At 37.6% G+C, this 27,897-nt stretch overlaps 3 protein-coding genes across 3 annotated transcripts; 2 read left to right on the forward strand and 1 right to left on the reverse strand.

The window, feature by feature from the left end:
* The first annotated feature begins 214 nt into the window (after nt 1–214).
* Nucleotides 215–13,364, forward strand: LOC110370581 (ras-related protein Rab-2A). Its single transcript, XM_021326458.3, is given in 7 exon segments — nt 215–450; nt 1,275–1,355; nt 1,358–1,433; nt 8,352–8,507; nt 10,481–10,661; nt 11,149–11,306; nt 11,979–13,364. Coding segments are annotated over 6 exon segments (642 nt in total). The 5' UTR covers nt 215–404; the 3' UTR covers nt 11,251–11,306; nt 11,979–13,364.
* Nucleotides 13,365–13,407: 43 nt separating this feature from the next.
* Nucleotides 13,408–15,339, reverse strand: LOC110370580 (uncharacterized). The gene is made up of 5 exons (XM_021326457.3): nt 15,183–15,339; nt 14,888–15,096; nt 14,515–14,727; nt 13,956–14,110; nt 13,408–13,669 (listed from the first exon to the last, which is right to left on the reverse strand). The coding sequence occupies exons 1-5, from the start codon at nt 15,265–15,267 to the stop codon at nt 13,447–13,449; spliced, it is 885 nt and encodes a 294-aa protein (XP_021182132.3). The 5' UTR covers nt 15,268–15,339; the 3' UTR covers nt 13,408–13,446.
* A 127-nt stretch (nt 15,340–15,466) lies between these two features.
* LOC110370579 (peroxisomal multifunctional enzyme type 2) lies at nt 15,467–26,373 on the forward strand. The gene is made up of 15 exons (XM_064038098.1): nt 15,467–15,628; nt 15,828–16,018; nt 17,493–17,638; nt 18,137–18,288; nt 19,051–19,222; nt 19,630–19,736; nt 20,262–20,391; nt 21,664–21,760; nt 22,093–22,253; nt 22,605–22,731; nt 23,547–23,730; nt 24,135–24,257; nt 24,637–24,794; nt 25,312–25,518; nt 25,789–26,373. Exons 2-15 carry the CDS (start codon nt 15,829–15,831, stop codon nt 26,001–26,003), a joined length of 2,169 nt encoding a protein of 722 aa, XP_063894168.1. The 5' UTR covers nt 15,467–15,628; nt 15,828; the 3' UTR covers nt 26,004–26,373.
* The last annotated feature ends 1,524 nt before the right edge of the window (nt 26,374–27,897 follow it).

A 27,897-nucleotide genomic window follows, 5' to 3' on the forward strand; every position in this document is an offset into this window, starting at 1 on the left:
ACTATTTGTACTATTTCAATGTTTAGTGTGTTTTTTTGTATAAACAACTAGCTTTATTTATTTTAGACAATAGCACATAACTTAAGTTTGCATGTGTTGAAATAAATACCTATATTTCTGTTCTTTCAGCCGAAGTTGACCCTAATAGGTGCCACAAAAATAAAAACAATGACTGGATGACAGATAAAATTCTATACACTGTGTTACAGCCTTTATATTATTGGCTATGATTGTCAAATTTTCTTTCATACATTCACACAATGACAAATTGATTCATGATTCAACCAGCTGTGAGATTTCTAAAAATTGCGTCTTATTTGTAATATATTCAAATTGTCCCTAAACCTTTGTTTACCATCGCTGTTGATTGTAATTTTCAATAGTTAGAAAAAACTGCGGAGAAGATGGCATACGCCTACTTGTTCAAATACATCATCATCGGCGACACAGGTATTGATTTTATTTCCTGATATTTTATTTAGTCTTTTTATGTTACAGTGCAGTGTTTTAATCATATTTTGTGAGTTGGATGTTGATATTTTAGTTGCATCAATTCATTCCTTGAGCATCGATCGATATCTCATCTCATTGTTGTGAAGAGTAATATTTTGTGATAGTCTATTTTTCCGCCTACGCTGTCTGTGTAGTAAGTACGTCGAGTAAGGGCTCTAATGCGCATATCATTAGATGTTGTGCAGTGAATGCTCTTTGAGCTGTAAATAAGTAATTAGGGATCAATATAAAGATACCAACATGTGTTTATATGTCTGTTGTTTTGAGGCTATTTCAAGGACTTTCTTTGTTTGTTGTCAATACTAGTTAATCATAGAAAATACACTTATCTATTTCCATAATCCAATCATTTCAAATAAATTCTCATTAGTTCAAAACTGGTACAATAATTATTAATTTGTAAAACAACATTGTAGTCTAAATAGGTACTGGCTGGTGAGAGATAAGAGTTCAAAGCTCTTATTGGTCTTATTAAAGATCTGTTTACACAGACATCACCTGTTTTCCTTTGTTATATTTTATTCCATGACCTCAAAATGTAACATATACTCAGAATAGCATATAAACACCTATATGTTGGGAACTGGACTTGTTATTGCGAACAGTAACTTGATATTTTAGCTACAACTGCAACAAAAACAAACAAAACCATCATACCATAATATGATGTAAAATAACATACAATTTCACAAATGAGTTTTATATCATAACGTCTATATTGTTTATGCATTATACAAATCTATGGTTTTACTTTTTCGCAGGTGTAGGCAAGTCCTGCTTACTGCTCCAGTTCACGGACAAAAGATTCCAGCCTGTCCATGATCTGACGATTGGAGTAGAGTTCGAGCTCGCATGATCACCATTGATGGCAAGCAGATCAAACTCCAGATATGGGATACTGCTGGACAGGAAGCTTTCAGGTTAGAATCTTATTAGGATTTTTAATCCAACTATTATTATGTAAACTAGGGTAGGTCCCTCCCAGACAGGCCACAAACACCGATAGAAATAAATAGAAGTTTATGGGGAAATACATATTTAATCTGACCTATTGAATAGACATTCGTTAAATCTAGGACCAATTAAAACTAAAACATGCTAAAATGAGCTATGAAAGATACATTTGTAACATTAGCCACTATCCTTATTCAACTTCGCCCTAATCAAAAGTTCAAGCAAGAAATTAATGTCAATTAAGATTTTATTATGAATTTTAGGTTGATAAGAAACTGTCTCCGTGTTATTTTCAAACTGTCTTATACATAATTATGTCTGGAATCATGTAAACATTCTAAAATCCATTACAAACAGTTTGTTGTAAGAGGATTACATGTTTGCATAACATTATAATCTTGTTTGCTATTATTAGGAATAAATTAATTTATTCCAGTGCAATTTGTCATAGCAGGGAAGGCATGTACTCTCTGATATATGGTTATTATTCTTGTTCCTCAATACCTCATGGGTTTTGTTTTGACAACATGAATTTATGTCATGCACTACCACTCGCCAGGCCTCCTTGATTTTTGGCCATTCTTGTCTGCACAGCAAAATAACCATCAGTTTTCTCTAAACAATTCTTTACTATGAAGTTTTTACTTTCAATTTTCAAAGTTAACAGTTCTTTTAAGGAAAAAAATGTTTTGTTAGATATAAGATACTTTATTTGTAAAAAACATGGGTTTACATATAGTTATGCAGGTTGTTAGACAAGAAAATAAACGTTACCATTCATGTTTGGCCTCTTAGGCATACAAATATTCAAAAAAATTAAATTTAAAATAAGGAACATTCTTAAAATTTTACTTACAATTAGGTTAAAAATATAATAAATAAGCTACTAGCAAAATTTAAAATAAGGAACATTCTTGTCCTCAATATGTTGTCAATATGTTGTTGGTGAATTTGAGCCTAATTCTACATCAATTCATATCTGAGACTCATGAAAATTGTATACTAATTGCCTTTGACCTGAATTGACTTTATACTAATTGAATGACCTTTACCAAAACAAATCTGATATGTTTATACTTAAAACCACGTTTGGTATACTCCTTACAGTCAACGTTGATTAATTACTCAGTTTATATTAGTACTAAATGTACTAATGAAGCAGTCAAGTGTTCAGCAACAAGTTCAAATCACTTGGTTCAGTTAACGAAACATTGAGTAATTTAAACAAAAAACAGAATAAACTCAATCTTATTGTACCAATAACCTAGATTGTGGGCTGGTAAAGTATCTCGAATGTTATAAATGTGTAGCTGCAATACATACATGCGCGCGCCGCAACAGCGGGCGCCCCACTGAAGTCTCGCGCGCCAAGCTACCCATATTTATAACGTTTCGTTCGAGCGCTCTCATTGGCCAGCGCGGATCGCGATAGATTGGCGCCCTATACTACGAAATCATTGTAATAGCATTTAAATAGGCAGGCATTTTAGTAAATATATTCATTCTTACCTCGACTGTGGAGTTTGACTTATCTAACCCTATCTGCGCTACAGTGGTGACCCCGACGTGATTCCGCCTGCCTAACCAGTGTTGTCTAACTACTCCATAACTAAGAAGACACCCTTCAGCATGGCGAACAGCGGTGACCAAGCTCAAGCTCCGGCCACAGTCTCCGGGCTATCAACGGCTCAGCGCATCCCACTAATTTGGCGCGATCGGATCCGTCTGTGGTTCGCTCAATTCGAAGCCATCATGTCGCCACAGAAGAAGGGCGATCAAGGCATGTACGAGGTCCTCGTCGGGCAACTCGAGAGACAAGACCTTGACGAGATCAGCGACATCATCCTGCGTCCACCCGAGAAGAACCGGTATGAAACGCTGAAGAGCCGGCTGCTGCAGGTTTATGATGAGTCCGAGCAGAGGCAAGTTCAGCGGCTTCTGTCTGAAATGGAGCTCGGCGACCTGAAACCATCACAGTTACTACGTCGCATGAAGAATCTCGCCGCCGACAACATCTCCGACTCCACGCTGCGTGTTATGTGGACGAACCACCTGCCACAGTCCATACGCGCAGTCCTCGCCGTCAGTGACAATATCGCGAAGCACTCTGACCTCCACGAGCTCGCGGTGATGGCGGATAAAATCCTGGAACAAACTCAACCACCTGGAGCAGTTGCCGCAATTTCGGCCCCACCACCTCCCCACGCATCCACATCAACGTCATCATCCATCGAAGCCAAGATCGAGATGCTCATCGAAGAAATCGCCGAACTCAAAGCATCGCGATCGAGTCGCCGCGATCGCAGATCGTTCGACAAGTATCAATCAAGGTCACGCTCGCCTAGCCGCTCACGCCACAAGCGCGCGCCGCGCATGCGTAGCAACACTCCGCGCCGACTTCAAGGACAAGCAAACGTTTGCTACTACCATCGTCGCTTCGGCGCAGACGCGCAGCGCTGCACGCGTCCCTGCGAGTTTGAAAACGGCGTCAAACCTACTTCGATGGCGGGAAACTAACCCGTGCGTTGGACGAGGCGGGAACCGGCGCAAGAAATACTTCGTACCGCCTATTTATAACAGACAGAAACTCCCGTCTGTCATTTCTTATCGATACTGGCGCAAATGTCTCCGTGATTCCACGAAAAAAAGGCGGCAAACAAAAACCGAGCGACTTCTGTTTGTACGCAGCGAACAACACACTCATCTCTACCTACGGTGAAAAAACGCTGCAACTCGACTTCAACTTACGAAGACCGTACAGCTGGAAGTTTATCATCGCAGAAGTCAGCAAACCCATCATCAGTGCAGATTTCCTGAAGCATCACCAGTTGCTTGTCGACATAGCCGGACAATGTCTAGTCGACAAAGTAACGAAACTTACCGTGAAGGCGCCAATCTCATACACATCTGAGCCGACCGTGAGAAGTATCGACGTTGACCAACCATATCACCAGTTACTCAGCAAGTTTCCTGACATACTCCGACCATCGTGCATGATGTAGAACATCACATCGAAACTACTGGTCCGCCCATTCACAGTAAGACCAGGCCTTTACCTCCACATCGATACCTCGCCGTGAAGAAGGAATTCGAGACGATGATGCAGCAAGGAATTTGCCGTCCAAGCAAAAGTCCGTGGTCCAGTCCGCTGCACGTCGTACCTAAAAAGAACGGCGATATCCGCGTGTGTGGCGACTACAGAAGGCTGAATGACGTCACGAAACCAGACCGTTACCCCGTGCCACGACTCAAAGACTTCACATACCTACTGCACGGCAAGAAGATCTTCAGCACGTTAGACCTAAATCGTGCTTATCAACAATTACCAGTCTATGAACCCGACATCGAGAAAACAGCCATCACTACACCATACGGCTTGTTCGAGTTCCCGAGAATGTGTCCCGGTCTAAAAAACGCCGGACAGACATTCCAACGGTTCATACATCAAGTACTCAACGGATTAGACTTCGCGTTTCCATTTATTGATGACGTCATCATAGGCTCCGAGAACGAAGCTCGCCACATGCAAGATCTACAGGAAGTTCTACACAGACTGAACGAGTACGGTATCACCATTAACCCGTCTAAATGTGTCTTCGGTCAAGAAAGCGTCAAGTTCCTCGGGTACGAAGTGACAAGCGAGGGGATCAAGCCACCTTTAGACAAGGTCAACGCCATCACTGCTTACCCCCGACCCGAGACAGTGCACGACTTACGTCGATTTATCGGCATGGTGAACTTCTATCGGGACAGCATACCTAACGCTGCCCGCATACAAGCACCACTCAACGCGTACCTACGAAATTCCAAGAAACGCGATAAGACGAAAATCGACTGGAATAATGAAGCATTGCAAGCGTTCGAGTTATGTAAAGCCAGCATACAAAACGCAGCTTTACTCGCGCATCCGTCTCCTTCTCCCGCCGACGCTATCTCTCTCATGTGCGACGCATCGAACACCTGTGCCGGCGCCGTGCTACAACAACGTGTAAACAACAAGTGGATACCTCTCGGCTATTTCTCGAAGAAATTCACAGATACGCAACAGAGATATAGCACATTCGACCGAGAATTGCTATCCATCTATATGTCTATAAAACACTTCAGAAAAATGTTCGAAGGAAGAGAACTGGTTGTTTACACGGACCATAAACCGCTCACCTACGCCATTCGCAAGCCACCGTCCGACAATGATACGCAGCGACGCACGCGTCAGCTGTTATTCATCAGCGAGTTCACGACGGACATTCGACATGTGAGCGGAGTAAACAATGTTGTCGCCGACGCACTTTCACGCATCGAAACCGTCGAACTACCATCACCAATCAACTACGACGACTTATCTCAAGCGCAAGAAAGAGACAGCAATATATCCGATTTATTGAAGCAAACAAATATTCAACTCAAGAAAATCGTCATGCCCGGTACAAACAAGCCAATATTCTGCGAAACATCTACGTCACACGTTCGACCGTACCTACCAACCGACTTTCGTCGCATCGCATTCAACGCCGTGCACAATACAAGTCATCCCGGGGTACGAGCTACACGTAAACTCATGCAGCAACGCTTCTTCTGGCCCGCAATGAATACCGACGTCGGCGAGTGGGCGAAAACGTGTACATCGTGTCAACGCTCGAAAGTACTACGTCACAGCCGAGCCGAACTCGCAGCGTTCCCGCCAAGCGAACGTTTTCAACACGTACACATCGACATCGTTGGTCCGCTACCTACTTCATCGGCTGGACATCGCTACCTACTGACGATGATCGATCGCTGCACACGTTGGCCCGAAGCAGTACCATTGCGTGAAATCACCGCTGACGTCATCGCCAACAAGTTGTATTCGACGTGGATAACACGCTACGGGTGCCCAGCTAGAATAACGACTGACCAAGGACGACAGTTTGAAAGTCAGCTGTTCCGTGACCTCGCACATCTCTTGGGCGCCGAACGTACCCGTACCACTGCCTACCACCCGCAAAGTAACGGCATCGTCGAACGCTGGCACCGAACACTGAAGACTGCACTTATGGCTCGCTTAGAAAGTGCTAACAACTGGATTGTCGAGCTACCTACTGTGCTAATGGGTTTACGAGCCGCCGTGCGCACTGATACCGGCACCAGCGCCGCGCAGCTCACTTTCGGCCAAGCATTGCGCTTACCCGGCGATTTCATATCACCATCACCGGCAGCGAAGGCAATGGATTATAGCTTCGTCAATCACCTTCATGACGTGATCACGAGGTTAACGCCTACATTTAGGCCACATTCAAGCAATCGTGGCATGTTCGTGCACAATGACTTGACAACATGTAGTCACGTGCTGCTACGCGACGACGCCGTCCGCAAACCGCTGCAGCAGCCGTACAAGGGCCCGTACAAGGTCATTGAACGCAATGAGAAGTACTTCACCGTCCAGCTACCGGGAAGATCCAGCACCATCTCGATCGACCGGCTAAAACCGGCGTACACGCTCAACATCGATGAAGATAACCCGCCTGCACCCGCTCCAGCTCCACCGGCATCAGACGTCGCCACCAGCCGATCTCCGAGTCCTTCTACGAGCAACGACGCCACTGCTACACGTCGCATGAGATCGGGCCGAGCCGTGAAGTTGCCGGTACGCTTCGCTAGGGGGGGAGTACTGTAGCTGCAATACATACATGCGCGCGCCGCAACAGCGGGCGCCCCACTGAAGTCTCGCGCGCCAAGCTACCCATATTTATAACGTTTCGTTCGAGCGCTCTCATTGGCCAGCGCGGATCGCGATAGATTCGCGCCCTATACTACGAAATCATTGTAATAGCATTTAAATAGGCAGGCATTTTAGTAAATATATTCATTCTTACCTCGACTGTGGAGTTTGACTTATCTAACCCTATCTGCGCTACAAATGTAATTATGACGAATTTCATGCTTGAATGGCCATGAAAGTTAGACTTTTGCTTAAAATCTTGTTTGGCACCTAATTTGTCAATGCACAACATTCAGCTACTAAACAGTAAATTAAGATTGTTCACTTTTGTTCACATAGGATATAATTTCTTTGGTACCAGGTGTACTATCTTAAGCTAATGAAATAAATGAATCAAGCTGAAAACACTTATACCTAATCCAAAGTAAAAACAAGATAAAAATGTTTAAATATTTATAGCTTCTAGATTCTAGATGATCACCTAAAACTTGTAAAACAAAAACATGCTTGGTCAATACCAAGCAGAGTCTATGATTAATATTGTAACCATACATAAATACTAAAATTATTTCAGAAAATCTGTCAAAGTTACATCTAATCTTTATTACAAACATTATTTAATTTGGTCCAAACCTAACTGGCTCAATACATAGTATCAGTTATATTTTATCAGTTACTAACTCACTCAGTTCAACCATTTGCATTGTTTCTAATGACCTTGATTTTTAATAATCATGTGTAGTATGTGTAGTATAGTTCATGCAAGTCTTCATTTGTAATGAACGAATTTTAATATTCATCAATTTATTTTACATACTAGATTTACATGTTTGCTTGAAGATATGATTTTTGTTAGGAAATGCTGAGTTTTCTTAGTCTGAGCCAAGGTGTAATAAAATTATGGCTTAGGCATTGATTGATTAAAAATGCACCAACCAAGGGAGTCTTTATCCAATTTTATTTGCAATCTAGAGGTATGCAGCATCTTGTTCAGATCTTCTTCCTCAGTCAGCCCTCTCCACAGTTTCATCTACATCCCGAGTCCCGGGGTTACTCCTTTTCATAGGTGGACAAAATTAGCCTATGTTACTCATGGATAGTCTAGCTAAGATTCGGAGTTTAGGGTCCAAAAATCAAAAAATCTCTTTATTCTATTAGTTTAGTTAACCCATATTATTATTTCCAGATCAATCACGCGGTCGTACTACAGGGGCGCGGCGGGCGCCCTGCTAGTGTACGACATCACCAGACGGGACACATTCAACCATCTCACCACCTGGCTGGAGGACGCGCGTCAGCATTCCAACTCCAACATGGTCATCATGTTGATTGGTAATAAGAGGTGAGCTGATGTCTTCTTATTTTTTACCCGACTGCCAAAGAAGGAGGGTAATGTTTTTCGAGTGTATGTAAGTATGTATGTATGTATGTATGTATGTATGTCTGTTCCTTTGTGACCTCCTGTAGCCTAAACGGCTTGATGGATTTTGATGTATGAGGTATCGTTAGATTTGTCTTGATTACGGGAGTGTCATAGGATACATTTTATCCTAAATTTCCCTTTAAAAAAATATGTATGCGGTATCATTAGATTCATTTCAATCACGGGAGTAATTAATATAGGATACGTTTTTTCTCAAAATTCCCACGGGAACATGTTAATTCTGCGTCAACGCAAAGCAACTCATGCGTTAGCAAGCAAAAGCGATTCTTTGGCGATACAATCACGTCGTCTTGATCAAATGCATGAACGTCGTCTTGATCGTCTTGAACGTCGCATTGGCGGTAAATTTATGTTGCGGAGTAACATCACTCGTAATCTAAAGCCAAATGTCGTCGAAATAATTTAAAATGGTACTTACATATACATAGTCTTCTACATCTACAACATTTTCGTTAAATAAAACAGCTAAAAGTTATAAATAAAGAATTATTATTAAAAACAAAATACCCGACTGCACACTAAAAGAGTAAAACAAGCCCCACAATAATATTGATCAATACAACTTTACTGAATATAATTTATAAATATTGATGGAAAGCATCGCAGGCGGGGACCACCTTGACCGCCACCAACGAAAATTCTGCTAAATGGTGCACAACCGAAATGACTATAAATAAGCCTCTGTTGGTCCCCGCCTGCGATGCTTCCCATCAATATTTATAAATTATATTCAGTAAAGTTGTATTGATCAATATTATTGTGGGGCTTGTTTTACTCTTTTTTTAGTGTGCAGTCGGGTATTTTGTTTTTTTAATAATTTTTTATAGGCATCTACTAGGCAAAAAAGTCCTGTTGCTGACAATAGCACAAAAAAAGCATGGATTGTAAAAATAAGTTCTTCATGGGACCTCATTTGATGCTCCGTCGACCTTCTTAAAGGTGTCAGTAAATATAACTCTTATTGTAAGTCATGGATAAAGTGTGGATTGGTAGAGTGGTTAAAGTCCTTATCATGCTGGATAGTACTGATTCGCTTTATGTGACCATTAATTTTAACTAATGTTAAGTTGTTGTTCAGTGAACTTAGGGATCTATAATCTCTCTCTCTCTCAAATCGGTTCTCCTTAGCGTCTAGCAGTTATGAAATCAGTCCAAACAAACTATATATTCGCTTTATAACGTTACTATAGAAGACAAGTATAGACCAAAGAAATCTGCTAACTAAACAACACAGAAACATAGGTCTTATCTCTTAGCAGTAACTAACACTGGGATATTAAAATCTCAATCATCATAATACTCACTGTTATATGGTGTGAACAGCATACATTATGTCGTCCACAGTCATTGTCATTGTATTAACACAATCCCGTTATCTTTTGTCACTAAGTTGATATGTAAAGTATATTGTGGTTTGGTCTACCGTTACGCTAAAGTGCACGACTGTTCCCTTCCCAGCGGATAATGTAGGTACGTCATTGTTGTACAAACTTAGGTAGGTACTTGACTTCCATTATTTAGTCGGTTCGTCGCCTTAATTTGGATGTTACGCTTTCACTAACGCCACAACATTATGTATCTTTCTTATGATCGTTGTCCAAATGAGTACTTAAATTACTTTTATTTTGTCTCAGATTAGTTGTTAAGTGCTACTTACCAGTTTTTCTTATTTCATTATTAGGTAATTAATATTATTAGGTTTATCGATAATGTTTATAAACAGTTTAGAGAATGGATTGGCTTTAACATTACAGTTCTGTTTCTTTAAATACCTATATATTTTTTGAGAAAATCGAACCCACTACAAGCAGTATAGTAGGTTACTACGCAACAATTTCTAAGCCTTGACCTAACTAATCATTCAATTCCAGTGACTTGGAATCTCGACGTGAAGTAAAGAAGGAGGAAGGTGAGGCCTTCGCCCGTGAGCACGGCCTGGTCTTCATGGAGACATCAGCCAAAACCGCTGCCAACGTCGAGGAAGCCTTCATCAACACTGCCAAAGAGATCTACGAGAAAATACAGGAAGGAGTATTCGATATCAACAATGAGGTGAGTGACGCGCTTATCTACTAATCGATAGTCGTTCACGATTATTTGACATTGAATTACATTGTATAGGGGCGGCGAACAGTAGGTCTTTGTTTGAAAAGGTCTATCTATATATTTTCTTTCCGTATATCTATTTTGGATCTATTTTTGTAGTTTTAATAATTAGGTATACTTAAGTAGCTACCTATGACATATCAGCTCAGTTCTGACATATCCTGGGATGTTTATTATTTTTTTTATTGAATTGGGTCAATTTGGGATGAGATCATCCATCCATGTTATCTTACTCTAAAATTCTCTATTAAAACACATTTGTGTTTTTGTTTGTTATTTGTTTTCAACAGACTAAAAATATATTTGAGTTACAAAGTTAATAATATTTACACAGGTTATTAATTTCAACAGTCTAGCCCTATGATTTCGGCAGTTATCACCTGAATTGAAATTATCGGATCCACCATCTAAACAAAACGCATCGATCCCACAGGCGAACGGCATCAAGATCGGTCCCCAGCACTCGACGGCGGGCGGCGCGAGCGGCGCGGGGGGCGCGGGCGCGGGCGGCGCGGCGGGCGGCGGCTGTTGTTAGGTACTGCACTGCACACACTGAGGAGGGGTCGCTGCCCTTTACACCGGGCTGATGAGGTACTTATACTTCCTTACAAATATAGTTGGACCCAAAAGTCGTGGTTGCCTAGTGGGTAGAGCACCAATCTCTCATGTATGACTGGGTGGGTTATGCAACTTTGCTATGTTTGTATACTTTCTAAGTATATATTAGATACCAATGGCTGATAAAAAGGTGAAGGAAAACATCTTGAGGAAACCTGGACTATAAAGACTGAAATCACCACGCATTGAGCAAGCGTGGTGATTAATGCTCAATTCTTCTCCGTGTGAGAGGAGGCCTGTGCACAGCTGTGGGACGATAAAAAGGCTGTAACGAACATTGCGCTTGCGCGACAAGCTAAGCTATTTGACGAAAACTAGGTACATAAACTTGGTTTAAATACAAAACATTTTTAATGACAGTTATCATTTACATATAGGACTTTCATTTTTATTACAATATGATTATATTCTAGCTCTAACTTCATAGCCTTATGTGAAACAATTTAATAAACATGCAAATGATTACTAATCTTTATCTATCTGATAATGTTGCCTAGTAATAATTTCGTATGGTCGAGTATTCCGGTTTATCTGCATAGAGTACAAACACGTTATTTATTCTGATAGTGGGAATTATTTGATTCGGTTGAATATTTTTGTTGCCAACAAAATTTGAACAAAGTATCTGTTTTTCTTTTCCCCTAGGAGGAGGTGCAGCTGTGTGCAACGAACATTGGTACGAAACTTATTGCATGCCGGATTCATAGAATTATTTTATATATGCTACAGAATAGCTTGCGTCTGACTCACGTTATTATATGATATGCCACTAAGGCACCCTCTATACTTAGTAGAAATATTCAATTACATTACATTAATGCCATCATTGTTAAGACAATATCAGATCCTTCATGTATATGAACAACATTGCAGACAGATCAAATTCTAGCATTCGAATCATTTCCCATTCCCTTTGCGATAACTGTTAGGTCCCCTAAACTTGGTGGCAATTTAAAATTAATCTAATAGGCATCTATAATACCGTAAACATAAGATTATTTCGAACGAGTACAGATTGCAGATAAAGGTTACGCTGAATGGACCAGATGTGAGAAATTAAGTCGTTTGTAATACATAATAATTAAATAGATCCTTCATACGAATAATTAAGCTTCTATGTAATTTTGTGTGTATGTAACTCTGTGTATATTTTAATTGCAAATGTCATAAAAGTTTCACAAATATCTCGTAATCTGGCATTTATTTCAAACATCGTGTTATATGTTGTATTATCTTCATAGTCTCATGATCGTCGTGTTGGCCGAATGTGGTATTTAGATGAGGCATCTATGTATAATGCTGCCTCTTTGATACAATCACCTATATTGGCAATTTTTCTAAGATTTTTAATGAAATGGACGAGTACGAGTTACTCAGTGGATGGAATTCTGCAACAATATAGGCAATTGTTTGGGGAGTGTGAAAATTAAGTCTCATCCTAGTGAGGATACGACTGAATGTTAGCTGCAGGCGTCGAAACATTTACTTGTAATATATCTTGTAGCATCAGCTACATTGTTTAACAGGTACATACGTTATATATTTAGGTTTACATATTATATTGGAATATTAGTGAAATGGAAAATATTTTATTATTTATGTCAACATTATTATTTATGAGGATTCATCTGTACAAATTGGAAAAATTTAATCCTGATAAGTGAATCGAGGTGTAAACATTGTATAGTTTTAAAATTCATCTAATTGTGATTTATTTCTGGTACCTTCTATACCTTGCATCGAAGAGTGGAGACCAATTTGTCAACTGTTTAGATCAAAATACCAAGTATGCTTTTAGGTGGTGGCCTAGTATAAATAGTTATGCACAAGATACCAATTTTGGAATGGTTTTGAAGTGTTGAAATTGTAATTCTTATTAAAAGGACTGCTTGCAAGGTACTGAAAGACATGATTACAAAATAGGTTATTTTTAAGTTTAGCACATTGTAATGATATAATATTTTGTAAGGTTACAATATGCAGACACATTTGTAAGGTGTAATTCATGAGAGTAAATGTTGAAAAACAATATCATTGTTCTTTTATTTATCATTTAAATTACAATTAAAAATAAATCAGTTCAGACGCAATTTTGGGATCTTCGTCTGGGCAATTAAATATTACTGATTTCATTTAAAATTGTTAACACACAATTAACAATTTCTGGAGTCTTCATCTTCACAGCCCCACTGCCCTTTACCTCTGCTCTAGGCGACTTTACTTCACATAGGTCAAATACAGTAACATCTAAGGCAAAACTGTCAAATATTTGGTTCTGTAAAATTTTGTATGCTACTGTCACTAAATCTGTCACCTTGGCTTCCTCATCTTGGATCCTGGAACAATAAATTGCATGTTAGTTATGGAAACTAATGTAGGACGATAGTGTATGAAAAATATATTGATGATCTTCAGACAGCCATTGCATGCAACTGATCTCAAAAGGTATCTTAATGGGTCTCTGCCTGGGAACCAAAGTGGTTGTGTCTGGTAAGACTAGGCCAATGTGGTAGATTGGCCTCATCCTCAACAGTAAGTCAATACTGGGCAATATCCTCTGCCATAGGCTATCAGCTCAATCCTCTTGAATCTCTGCATAAGAGGGTAATAAAATAAACATACCCATTCCATATAATCTGTATGTCTCCAACTTCAAAGTTTACTTTCAATTTTTCTTTATGTTCAACTTGTGGTATTTTGTATGTAAAGGTAAATGCGTCAGTGCTGCGGGCCGAGTCATTCTCCACAAACTTAAAGGCAAAGTACAGTAATTGTAGCTGAAAAATAATTTGAAGACATTAAATTAACTTTAGATGAGCAGTCTTATCTATAGATTCAGTCATCATCTCATCTGCTTAGCCTTTTAACAACTATGTTGGGGTTGACTTCCGATCTAGCCAGATGCAACTGATTATAAGTTTTACAAGGAGCGAGATTCTGTCATTCTATATAATGAAAAATTAATTATTCAGATGAACAAGTTCTGGTAACATAAAGTATATTAACCATACTCCATTTGAGTAGGTTCAGAGTGTAACAAATTATAAAAAAAACATGAGAAATAAAAATTTGTATAAATGGTTAGTCTTTTATTTCTATGAAGTAGTTTGCATTGCTCTTCATGCCACTGAATTTTCAAACTTTCAAAAGATGTGAACAATGCTTTTGTTGATAAACTTACCTGAGTAAAATAAAACTGATTTATTTGGCAGTCAAAGATAGTTTGTAAAGTTGCCTTCACAGATGTGCCGACCCTCTGTTCTCCTCTCTCCAGCATATATGGCAAATGGGTGGCATTTTCTAAAGCAGTGCTGAGCCCCCAAGACAGAAGAATGGCTGAGTAGGCCACATTACTTTTACTGTTTCTCTCCTGACCTGATGATAATACGTTAATCTGGAAAAGTATTAGCATAATAATGAATATTGAGTATTTAGTAGAGTGACGAGTTTATAGTATAGATCTGGTGCTATTGTTGACATCTAAACTTTGCCTCTATATACTACAGATTATTATTGAAGTATAAGAAAAATGGTATCTTGAGATGACAACTTACAATCAAAGCACTGGCATCATCTTCAGAATATTTTAAATTAGCTTGTTCTTCGATTTGAACAACATATTTTGTTGACGAACTAGCTGTTACTGCACTCACGAGAGCTTGTCTTATTTTAGATGCATATTGCTTTAATCTCACTGCACTGTACTGTAAATTGTATAGCGGAGACACTTTGTTTATTCGCCACAGCTCTTCATTGTAAATTGCTGCAAAAATCCAAGATAATGTGGTGAGCAGACCATCGAATGAACTTGAAATAATTATTGAACAACACTCGATTATGATATCTTACCGGCTAACGGGTCACCGGTTACGATACATCTTGAGCTAGAATTATTTTCCCCCCGCCATGCAGTTTCTGATCGGTATCTATGCATTATATTGCATTCACTTCTATTTATTTACAATCTAAATACAAAACAAAACTAACAGCACACACTTTGAAAGCTATTCAAAGCGATCGGTGACGGTTGGTCTCACAAGACTCTGTTCCACGAAACAAAATTGATCACTGATCAGTCAATAAAACGAGAATATCATGAAATACTTGTCAGTGTCTATGACAGCTGGCTATCATACAAAACTGTCAGTGACGCGACAAGCAAGAGAGTCGAACAAAAAAAAAACTTGTTATTAAATTATTCATTCTGAGTTCCTGTGTTGTTCTCAGAACTTTATTGTATTAATTTACACGAAAATTGGAATTTGTTACGTCACATCACATTGCAAAAAGCGAAGGTACGTAATCAGCATTGAGTTACAACAACAATTCAAGTAAAAGTTCAATATTATCAAACTTTATCTCATAAGTGGAACGTACGCACATAACTTGTTTATCGAAAGCGAATGTTTAAGTTGGACTTTGACACTGATAATTACGCCGGTTCTGAGTTCGTTACTCGATTCCTTTCTCATTTACATTCGGTTTGTCGTGTAGAATGGACCAGCTTCGCTTTGACGGACGTGTTGCGGTGGTGACCGGCGCCGGTGGTGGCCTCGGCAGGGCCTACGCTCTGTTGCTGGGTTCAAGAGGCGCTAAAGTAGTGGTGAACGACCTCGGTGGTTCCCGCGACGGCAGTGGAAAATCAAACTTTGCGGACGCCGTTGTTAAGGAAATCAAGGACAAAGGTAAAATTGCAGATTCATACTCAACTCATTATTTATTTATGTTTTTGAACTTTTTGACTTGTGAGTTATTGTTGGGTTGGGTGTAAGTAATAGATTTGCATGCCCAGTCTGAGTTTATTACTTAATGTGATAATGAAGCTGAATTTTTCTCTAGATATGCTCAATTCAACTTTGGACTGAGGCATATAAAACCTTTGAACCCCTTTGTACACAGAGTTTACTTTTGTTCTCTTTTGCATGAATCTTATAATGTTTGTGTGTTTATGAAATTCAGTAAGCATACTGTTTTCTCATTATAAAAAAGGCATTATTTAGTTCATATAATTATAATTTAAATCAGTGCTTTGATATGACCAGACAAGAATCAAGTACAAAAAATATTGTACAGAGTACTTAGCCAAACAAGTTATTAAAAAAAGGAAACAACAACAATCTGCATGTGAGATGCATTTTAACTAACAACTTATTTATTTATTGTTAGATGGTCATTACTATTGCATTGGTTACTGCCAATTTACTACTTTTTATCATGTTATATACTACCCAACCCACAGTTATGTTCACTGCCTGAAGGAATTATTTTAAGCTCATGAAAAGAACTAGTATTAAAAAGTACATAAAACAGTCTACCAAATAAACATAATATTTCTAGCACTAGGATCTTATAGACAAACATGTAGATGGAAATTAAATTATTGATGATGACTTTCTCATTTATTAGTAGTTACTTTCACAGACTCATTGATAGTTTTCAATTTTCTGAAAGGACATAGGGTGAGACTGGTGACCAGTCCATGAACACCTTTATTGTAGCTTTATCTTACAGTAATATACCTATCAAAATAACATAATAGGGTACATATACCAAGTGTGGGAAATAATTCCCTTAAGATCTTCCTAAAACTGCAAACAAAAGTACAATAATTGTAATCCAAGTTCTTATTTAATTATAGTAGACATAATTAAAAACCTTGACTTTGTACGGAACATGCATTTTAAATTTATATATAAATAAAATAATGTATTCCAAACATTGTCTCGACCTGATTAACCTTTAAAACATTAATTAAGTTTCTTATGTAGGTAATAATTTAGTATTAAGTCATGGTAGCCTAGTGGGTTAAGAAAACCTCTCAAGTATGAGTGGGTTTGATTCCAGGTCAGGCAAATAGCAATGCAACTTTTCTATATTCTTATGTACTTTCTAACTGCATCTTGGACACCAATGACTGATTGAAAGGTGAAGGAAAACGTCTAGAGGAAACCGGGACTATAAAGTCTGAAATCATCAACTTGCATCTACTAAGCATGGTGATTAATGCTCAATCCTTCTCTGTGTGAGAGGAGGCCTGTGCCCAGTAGTAAGACGATAATGAAGATACATCCCGACTAATTGAGAACCTCCTCCTTTTTCGGAAGTCTTTTAAAAGGGCTGATGATGATGATGATATAATAATTATGTTAATAAATACAGGTGGTGTTGCGGTCGCTGATTACAACAATGTCGTGGAGGGCGAGAAGATTATCCAAACCGCCTTAGATAACTTCGGCAGAATCGATATCCTTATCAACAATGCGGGAATACTGCGTGATAAGAGTTTCACTAAAATGTCCGATCAGGTAAGATATTGAAGATTAAACCTTATCTTTAAGTAACTAAGTATGATATTTGATAAGCGGTCATAAAACCTAGGTGGTGTAAAATGATAAGCTATGACAAGATACCTACTGCACTTGAATATTGCATTATCTAGAAGACAAGATAGTTCAGTTATCTCTCTTACGTAATGTTAAATAATATCTCTATCAATTTATCATAATCGGCTTTTCAATGATTGTACTGATGTATCCGTTTTGTCAATATACCAGTACCTATTGTTTGTCATGGAATTTTTGATTAATCTAACTAAACTATGTAGGTAAAACAACAACAAAAGTTCACGAACTCGGACAAAATTCCAAAATGTCCCATAAGTAACGTTCACAACTACAGAATAAATAAAAAATAAAAACTAAATATTAGAGAATTACAGAAGCCGCTGTACATAGTTTTGAACAGATTTTAGTGTAGTAATTTTAGAAGTCCTGACTGTGTAATAAGAATTTGTTTTTTCATAGGATTGGGACCTTATCCACCTGGTTCACTTGAAAGGTGCTTACAAAACTACACACGCCGCATGGGAACACTTCAGAAAACAAAAGTATGGTCGCGTCATTATGACCTCAAGTAATGCCGGAATCTTCGGAAACTTCGGCCAAGCTAACTACAGGTCAGTTCACATATTGAATGTAAATTAAAGGTACTTTCATGCAGTTGTTATCCCCAGGCAGTACGGTAGACCGCACATCAGTGGTAACTCTCATGCACCTTAACTCAATAGTAATAAGTACGATTTTCCTATAAAACTGTTACCACTGACCTGAAGTTGACTGTACATATTTTAATCTACTATGAACACAAACGCATGTTAAATGACATGCTTCAAGGGATAAAGTACCTATTGTTCCACACAGGTCATTTCTTACAACTGCAAATGTACCCAAGTATTGAAGTTATACAAACTCACTTATACATGAAATCACTAATCATGATGAGAACGAAACAATGACGCAATTAAAGCGACTTATAATTAAGACTGTTTATAATTAAACTGCAAACTGTGAATAAGTGAGCGTAGGTATTAAGAAAAGAACAAAGACTTATCGAAATACCGCAAAATATCCAATTTGCATATAATTTGTGCAAGGGATTCTTGCGTTGATAAGATTAAAATACCGAAATGCTAATCACTAATCAATGTGTCTTTGTCAATGTAAAAAAATACACCAAAGTATCTCATCCCAGAAATGAACTTTTTCAGTTATTTCACCTTTCAACCTTTTAATTCAATTTCATCAGTTATCTAGGGCAAATACAGGGGTAGGAAGACTCACACATAAAGAACAGTTTCTAAACTGCTTTAAAAATTTGAACTCTGTACTCTCTCAATAAAGTATATATCTGAGTGTACCCAACCTCCTATTATTCCCAGCGCCGCAAAGATGGGTCTGGTCGGTTTGACCAACACCCTTGCCATCGAAGGCTCGAAATACAACATAAAGGTGAACACCATCGTGCCCACGGCCGCGTCTCGTCTCACTGAAGACATTCTGCCCCCAGAAATGTTTGAGGCCATGAAGCCTGAACTTATTGCGCCGGTTGTTGTAAGTATATTGGACACTAGTTGCGTCTTTTTTACGACGGTTTCACAGGGCCTTTAAAGCCCTTGTCACCAAGTTTTATAGCACGAATGCAATTCCTAACCCAGAGCAGACCTTAGACTGCTGAACACACTTGACCCTTTGTCAGCTTTTAGCGATGTCAGCGTTCTATCAAGTCTTCACTGATAGACGTTTTGACGATAAGTAAAGAAGTTTCATTAGAAATAAACTGACCTCGGGGAAAATAGAAGGCAAGATGAAAAATGACAGTGATTGAAACCTTCCAAACTTTTACTTTCTCCATTAGGTCAATCAGGTTCCTGAAGTGATTTTCTAGAACTAGCATGGTTCTGAAACATAATTTAAAATGTGTACCTATTTCATATACTAAAATGCATATATATTTGCAGGCATACATGTGCCACGAATCCTTCCCCGACTCCGGCGCAGTCATTGACTCCACTCTCGGATACGCGACCAAGATGCACTACGTTAGAGGACAAGGCGCCATATTGAAGTAAGTACTACAGTAAATATATCTTAAAAATATTCCTGTAAAGCAATATAATTTTATGTAAGTACTTAAAAAGATGTAGAATGAGTTACTAATTATAATATGAAGGTTATAAGTACATATAAGTAATTTATTTGAAATCACGGCATAACTTATCAATGACAGTAACGTTAATATTTATTGTTTGTATAAATAAAAGGAAATTCTTCAATGTCGCGTCGATTTATACCTACTTGTTATTGTTTTTATTGAATGCACAAACAATGCTATGTTTGTAAATTGCGATCTTTCAACATCATACATTATTTTAAAATGTGTATTATGTCAACAATTTTATTGAGGAACAGTTAAAGGTAAATGTTCCATAAACTAAAGAAACCCAACTAAATTTCATATGAGGATATTATTAACAGGGTCGTATTTATAAATGTAGTATATACTGCCAAAAGAGTCAATCAATAAAAAATCCTATGTAAATAAATATATCTTGCAGTTACTAAAATCCTATATTGTCCCTTTATCCTATAGGAAGAAGCCTTCAGACCCGGTCACCATCGAGTCTGTCAAGGAGTTCTGGCCCGAAGCGACAAACATGAAGGACTCCATCCATCTTGAAAAGATTGCTGACACCACAATCAATCTAGTTGAGAAGATTCAGGTATGTTACATAATCAAATAATTTTCATACAGGATTATTTCATCCTTATTCAAGATCTATGCTATAGATATTAGAACAAAACTACTGCTATTCTTACTTGCAAAGACAGTGCGCTTTCCTAATAGGTGAAAAAGTTTTTTTAGTTATGCCTAAGGAAATAAGCGTTAGTGGTCTGGCAGAAATGTACTCGATAGTAAATCATGAATCTTAGCTTATCAATGCGTTCTACTAGCTGTTCAATGCGTTTTCTCCGCGGAAACCTTCTTCACGTATCCGGTTAAAACATAGCCAATGTTCAGCGCAGATAATGTAGCTTCCTAGCATTGAAACTGTATTCAAATCGGTTCATTAGTTCTGGAGCCTATTCGATTCAAACAATCGATCAATCGAATATTTCCTTTTTATAGACAACCAATACAGGCATACTAATCTTAAACATCAACCAATATAATCATACTAATCTTAAACATTGTACTAGAAGTACTCAAATATTGATAATGATTGATGATTAAGAAAACGCCGGTACATAGGTAATCTGTAGATTTTGTCTCTATGGAAAAGAAAAGGAAATAAGACGCTTAATTCAAATTATCTTGTCCTGTTTTAAGATATAAAGATAATAAACTGTCTGTGTACTCAGAAGAATGAATAGGTACTTACAAATTAAGATCGTAAGAGGATTATTTGTAGGTATTTGGCAGTAGGTAACTATTCTATTATCTTTATATTAGTTGATTATAGATTAATGAGTATGATATCTTGAAGAATTATTTGGGACTTATGATATTTTGAATAAATATTTTCGACTTCTTCAAGTAACCAAAGAGCTAGTACATCATGTCATTTAGGTTTCAACCTTTATGCCTCATCCAGTCTTAAGTAAAATATAATTAGCTATTTAAGATTCCTGTTCATAGTTCGATTAAAACTGGTATGTACGGTTTTATCGAAGTTTTTTATAAAATACAACCTCTCACAAAACTCGAGGTCAATATAGTTTCAAAGTCCAATATATCTTACGTACAAACAGGTATTTTAAAATCCTCCGAAACCAAAGTCCAAATCAAATAAATTAATAGGTAGGTACTTAAAATGTTAGCAACTTTAGCCTATAATACTTTGTCAAAGAAATAATACCTACATCACCGAACCGGCTTAAACTGCAATCTGATGCATAACTTAACTTTGGACTCTAAAACCAGTTCAATAAGATTCATTATGGCGTACACTGATTCGTCCTAACCAATAATAAATTTATTCTGTGTGTTTTAGGACTTCGAAGAACGCAGCAAATTAGACGGTGACCGTGAATCCTACTGGTCGAGTTACAAGTATGATTCCAAGGATCTCGTACTGTATGCTCTCGGAAGTAAGTATAAAAAAAACTGTAAAATAGTTCCCCTAACGCAATATTATTGAACGGAGTCAATCGCTCAATAGCTATTTATTCGCTTGTTAAGTTTACAGATGTTCTAATTAATGTTAAGTACAGCTTAACTGCCTTTTTCAGGCGTAGACACCAATATTGTAAAATTCTATTGTTCTAATATGCCTTTAAAAAAGTTATACCATAGTTTTGATGTAGATACTAGATAAATGTTTGTTCGGCATCCCCAGCAAAGAATCATAAAAAACGAACAACTTGAAAATACTTTCTTTCCAAAAAAATATAATACACTAACATTGCCATTTATTTCTCAGTTGGAGCATCAGTAGAAAACGAAAGCGATTTGAAGTTCTTGTACGAGTCTCACGAGAACTTCGCAGCTCTGCCTACATACTTCATCCTCCCGGGAATGGCCATCGAGTCTCCACTAGTGGCTAACTCCATGCCTCCGGGCAAACACGCCGACTTTACTAACGTGAGTATAGAAATTGGAGATTAGTTTATATTCTAGATAGGATATTATCTTCTTAAATCCTGTTAAAACCAAGGTTGTCAAGATAGATTTTTTTTACAATGTATAGTCACGAACATTAATAAACGTCAAATGTTGTTCGAAGTATTAGGCTTCCAAAATATCCTGCTTGTGAAAACTTGACACTTAGGAGAAAATCGCTACATTTTGCTAAGTGAATACATATTATTGCATGTGACTATATAAGAGCTGTGAAATTGAGCGATTCTTTCAATCGCATAATGTTCAATTACATACATTCTATGTTGCATCGTGTTACTGCGAAATCATAAATTTTAATGTTTTTTTTTTTAGATTCTTCACGGTGAACAATTCATTGAGTTTGTGGGAGATTTGCCCGGCACTGAGGGAGACTTCAAAGTACGCAGTTATGTCGTCGATACCTTGGACAAGGGATCAAGCGCCGTTTCCATTGTCAACAGTGAGTTTCGTGTTTATAAATTAGCGATAGATAGTGACGCATAATCTTGGGCTTATGTAAACTACTTGAGGTCAATAATCTCTAGTCATATACATAGAGAAAATGACAATAATCACCATGACCAACGCATTGATTTTTAGGGCTTAAGAGTTTTCTTACATTGGTGACGATAGTAGCAATCAAGAACTTATTTTTATAAGCTACATTTCTAACTTATTCTTCAGTAGTCTCCCACGTAAACGGTAAAATAAAATCGGCGTTATTTGTCATTTTAGTATAAGATAGGTACAGGCTTTTCTATCAATGAAAGTGGTTTTATTTTGTTTATGACAGCTACATAAAACGTGTTGTTTGTTATTTTTTATCTTATTATTTTTGCGATAAACATTATAAAATGTGGTGCCAGATATGATAAAAATGATAATGATAAGATTTGTATTGTACCTACATTTATGATACTTAAAAATTGTATAATAATCATTTATCACATGGAATTGTTTATAATCTCCTTGTGGTAAAAACAACTGATGATGCTTACGCCAGGGCCGTTTGATGGCAAGGGACGACACTGTGCCTATATTTAAGTGACAAGTAAAAATATACGTAGGTCAATAGTATGAAAATAAAGCTACGTTAACGTGTATAAGATCTTTGAATTGTGATTTGATTGTGTGAATTTTATGTTTTGTGTTTAAACATAAAATTAACGATCTTACGTTGATACATCGTTTTTTTTTTTGTTGTAATTATTGCCTAGTGACCAATTTGTGAGTAGGTCCATTTCCAGGATAAAAGTGACCACTATTAATTCCCAGGCGAAATCTACCAGAACAAGCAACTAGTAGCACGCACACAGCAACACATCTTCGTGCTCGGCCAGGGCGGGTTCAACGGCCCCCGCAACAGCAAGCAAGCTGTGGAAGTACAACCGGCGCCTAAGAGAGCACCCGACGCTGTTGTTGAACAACGCACTGCGGAAGGACAGGCATCGCTTTATAGGTAATTTTGATTTTTGAAATTGGAGAAATTACATTTTAGTGATGGGATCATTGTTAAACCATTTATCAGGCAACAGAGGCAAAAAATGTCACAATCGGTGGTTTAATCAAGGTTGATGCAAGTTGATCAAGAATAGATGATTTAGATATGCGATTTCAGATTTGGTTTCCTTCTACAATTTATCTTGTTTTTAAGCTGCTCTTTTAGCAAGATACGATTTCGCTTTGTCTTCACTTAATTGAACATTATGTTAGGAAAGTATGTAATTAAATTATTTTATAGAAGAGTATCCAAATAAAATCGAGGTAAGGGCAGGAGGACGACGATATTAGTAAAACATGAGAAGCCAAGAATTTTACTTATACTTTCTTTATATATAATGTCGGGACATTATATATTTCCAGGTTATCTGGTGACTTGAACCCACTCCACATTGACCCCAATGTGGCGGCCGCTAGCGGACACCCGAGGCCCATCCTCCACGGAATGGCGACTCTTGGATTCTCTGCCAGACATGTATTGGCCAAGTAAGTATACTTACATTACAATGTTATTGTTACATTTAGGCTTAGTTCATAAATTCACGTTTTCTCAAAACAACTGTTCACTTTCAAAATGAAATGTGAAAATTCATAGTAAACTAAACAAACAGTTTTATGAAAACTGACGTTTATGCTGTCGGTGATTTTGGGCCGTAGGCTGCGTAACATCTAGAGTCGTTTTGTACAGAATTTATATAATATTGTAAATTCACATAAAAAAACTTTAGTCAAAGTCAAATCATCTATTAAATTTGGGCCTTCAAGCACTTATGAATGTCAAAAATATAAATTTGATTCTCGTTAAGATTAGACATATCCCTTTGAGGTGACAATTAAAGCTAAAATATAATTTTCCATTACACAGGTTCGGCGGCAACGACCCCGCAAACTTCAAGGCCCTGAAGGCTCGCTTCGTGAAGCCCGTGCTGCCTGGTCAGACCCTCGTCACCGAGATGTGGCTTGAAGGCAAACGCGTGCTCTTCCAGACCAAGGTCAAGGAGACTGGCAACACTGTCATTGCTGGTACGTATGACAGAATATAACTATTTATTATTTATTAGGATAGCCAACAGGAGTCACACAATTACACAAGTTATAGTATAGGTCAAGTGTGCGCTCCCAAGTACAGGCGGCCACATTATTTACATGTAATTGTTACATACTACTAAAACAACTAAACAGTATTAATACAATAATTAACACTTCCCTACTTGAGAAGTTTTTGTAAGTAACAAGGTAGTAGGAAAGTAAATAGTCAATATTTTCGATTTTCTCTCATATACATAAATAGTAAGTCATTCAACGTGTGACGTTACTAACTGCTAATGCATAATTTGTCGCGAATTGACGTAACTTTCGTATAATGCGTTATCTTGCTGCGGATTACAATACCAATCCATCCACTGATTTGCGATTGGAGATTAAATTTTGTCACATAAATTATGTCACAATCTCTAATCGAAAAACAACGAATGCATCAGTTATTACAATCTGCAGTTAGTAAGTTTTTGAAAATTTTTACATAATCTTAATTTTTCAGGTGCATACGTTGATTTCAAGAACGTAGTGTCTGGCCAGGCTTCCTCAGGGCCCGCGGCGACAGCAGCGCCCTCTGGTGCTCTCAAGTCTGATGCACTCTTCGCCAAGATCCAAGAGGAGGTTGGCAAGAACAAGGACTTAGCCAAGAGCATCGGTGGCGTGTTCCTTTACAATATCACTGAGAGTGGAAAGACTGTTAAATCTTGGAGTGAGTATGAGGTTTTTGAAGAGCATCCCGTTTAACTTGCCCCTTGTTTGCACGTTTTATTCAAAAAGAGAAGCTCAGCAATATATTGAGTTTTAAATAAATGAAACACGAGCTGCTAAGATAACTCATGATGCCTAATTGGTGGAACTTTCAAAGTATTGAGATGTGTGGAGAGAAAATGGGGAGGCCTTTGTCCAGCAGTGGTACAGCCAGTGTTTACTGAAATTATAATGCCATTAGCAGATAACTAATAAATATTTCTATTCACAGCATTGGACCTCAAGACCCCAGCTGTCCATGAAGGTGGACCAAAGAGTGGAAAGGCTGACACTACCCTGACTGTTTCTGACGGTGACATGGTAGACATTGCAGCGGGCACGCTCAGCCCACAGGTGGCTTACATGAAGGGAAAGCTCAAGATTTCCGGAAACATCATGCTCGCACAAAAATTGGGCCCACTTCTGAAGTCCAACGCCAAGCTATAAGTTAATGATAAATATTTATTAATGTTCATGGAAATGGTTATGACTAATTTTAATTATTTACAACTTGTAATAAATAATTGCAATATACAACCAGAAATAAGCATAAGATGCCAATTATGTAAGCAATAATTAAATTATCAAATGAAATATTATTTTATCCTGTTATAGAGGCTTCTTATTTCAAGCCAGAAATTGCATTTATGTTGTAAATGTGATTTGTGAAAAGCACTTATCTATAATCTGTGATATGAAGAAAACAGAATAATTCCATTGGTGGGCAATTTCTGGCTCATCTACTTTGTTACAATACAATCAAGTGAAGAATGTATATTATTTTGTATGGTGAAGGAATTAAACACCACTTTTATAACATCATTTTTATTTTCAACAAACTGTTGTCCTGGCTGTCATTTACAGTTAATACTGCTAGTCAGAAGCCAGTAAGTCTGGTAACCAGTTTTTCCTTGGGGTATTAATTTGTCTGGGTAACTGGGTTGAGGAGGTCAGACAGGCAGCCGCTTATAAAACACTGCTACTCAGTTACACCCAGTTAGACTAGAAGCCGACCCCAACATAGTTGCGAATAGGCTAGGGAGATGGGATAGTAGGTATCAATTTTCCCTCTAAAAATAAGTTGGCTTCTTTAACTTCAGTTTCCCAAGCTATTTTCATGTGAGGCTGGGACGTCAAGTCAATGAATTTGCTTGCTTGAATTTCAGGCAATCCTTTTGTTCTTACTGCGGAACCTATTATGCAGCAGTATGTACCTATAATAGTGATTCAAAATAAATAGAATATTGGAATATTAGTGCCAATTACAATACAAGTAAGCAAAACAGCAACAGATAAAGGCTTGATTATTTTTGGCACATTTGTATGGTGAAAGCCTGCTAAAGTTTCGTTACAAGATCATTATTCATTGATATTGATAAGTAGTAGTAATGTCGTGTATTTTAGAAAATTTGGTAAGACGTATAACATGAAAAAAACAAATACCTACATATTCAATTGTAGCAAAATTATATTCTAAGAAATGTAGAGAAAATACATTATTAAACGCATACCTTTTCGCAATGCGGTTTTATCAATGATACCATGAGCTGTCTCGCATTTTGTTATTTTCGCGCGTCCAGTAGAGTCGGAAACTATTAAAATATCGGCACCAACAGTTTGTTCTATCGTTCCCTGTATCCACACATCTAGCGGTGTAGGCTTATTAACTAAATCTTTTATTAGGTATTTGCGAGGATTTAAAGCCATTATATTAAAGCGAATATTTAATTTACAATTGAAACAGAAATCATTGGAAAGCCGGAGCCAAAACAAACTTTTAAATGTCAAAAAGTTTTTGACATTTAAAAGTTTTTGTCTGATTGACAATTGACATTGACATTCATTGACATATATTGATGACATCGTGGATCAGTGTTGCTACATGCCAAAACTGCCAATAGTTTTTTTAACTTTGCTACTTCCTACAACTTCCTTTTATGGCGGTCGGTTAGAAAACAGAATATCTATACAAATAAAGTGCCTATTCAACTATCCCCAGGTATTCTACCCGTGAGTTCTAAAATCGAACGGTCACTGATTCTCTGGTTCATCACGAAATCTCAGAAACTACAAGTAAGTATAACTAAACATCTATTTTCATCGGTCCTTCTTTTTCATCGCTCCACCGTGCTGTAACGGGAATTTATTGGTAGGCCAGTAAGTCTAGCTGAAATTCCAAATTACTACAAAGTACTTGAAACCTAATTGTTAATTACTATAAAATAATTATAGGTCAGATATAAGTAATAATAGTACCTACAAGTGACTAGATTATTTCAGCAGGTAGTTAGGTTCCTTAATAAAACTACATCCATAATGCTACCAGGGTCAATGTTAGCGT

Source organism: Helicoverpa armigera, chromosome 15, assembly GCF_030705265.1.
Source record: "Helicoverpa armigera isolate CAAS_96S chromosome 15, ASM3070526v1, whole genome shotgun sequence".
Taxonomy (NCBI): domain Eukaryota; kingdom Metazoa; phylum Arthropoda; class Insecta; order Lepidoptera; family Noctuidae; genus Helicoverpa; species Helicoverpa armigera.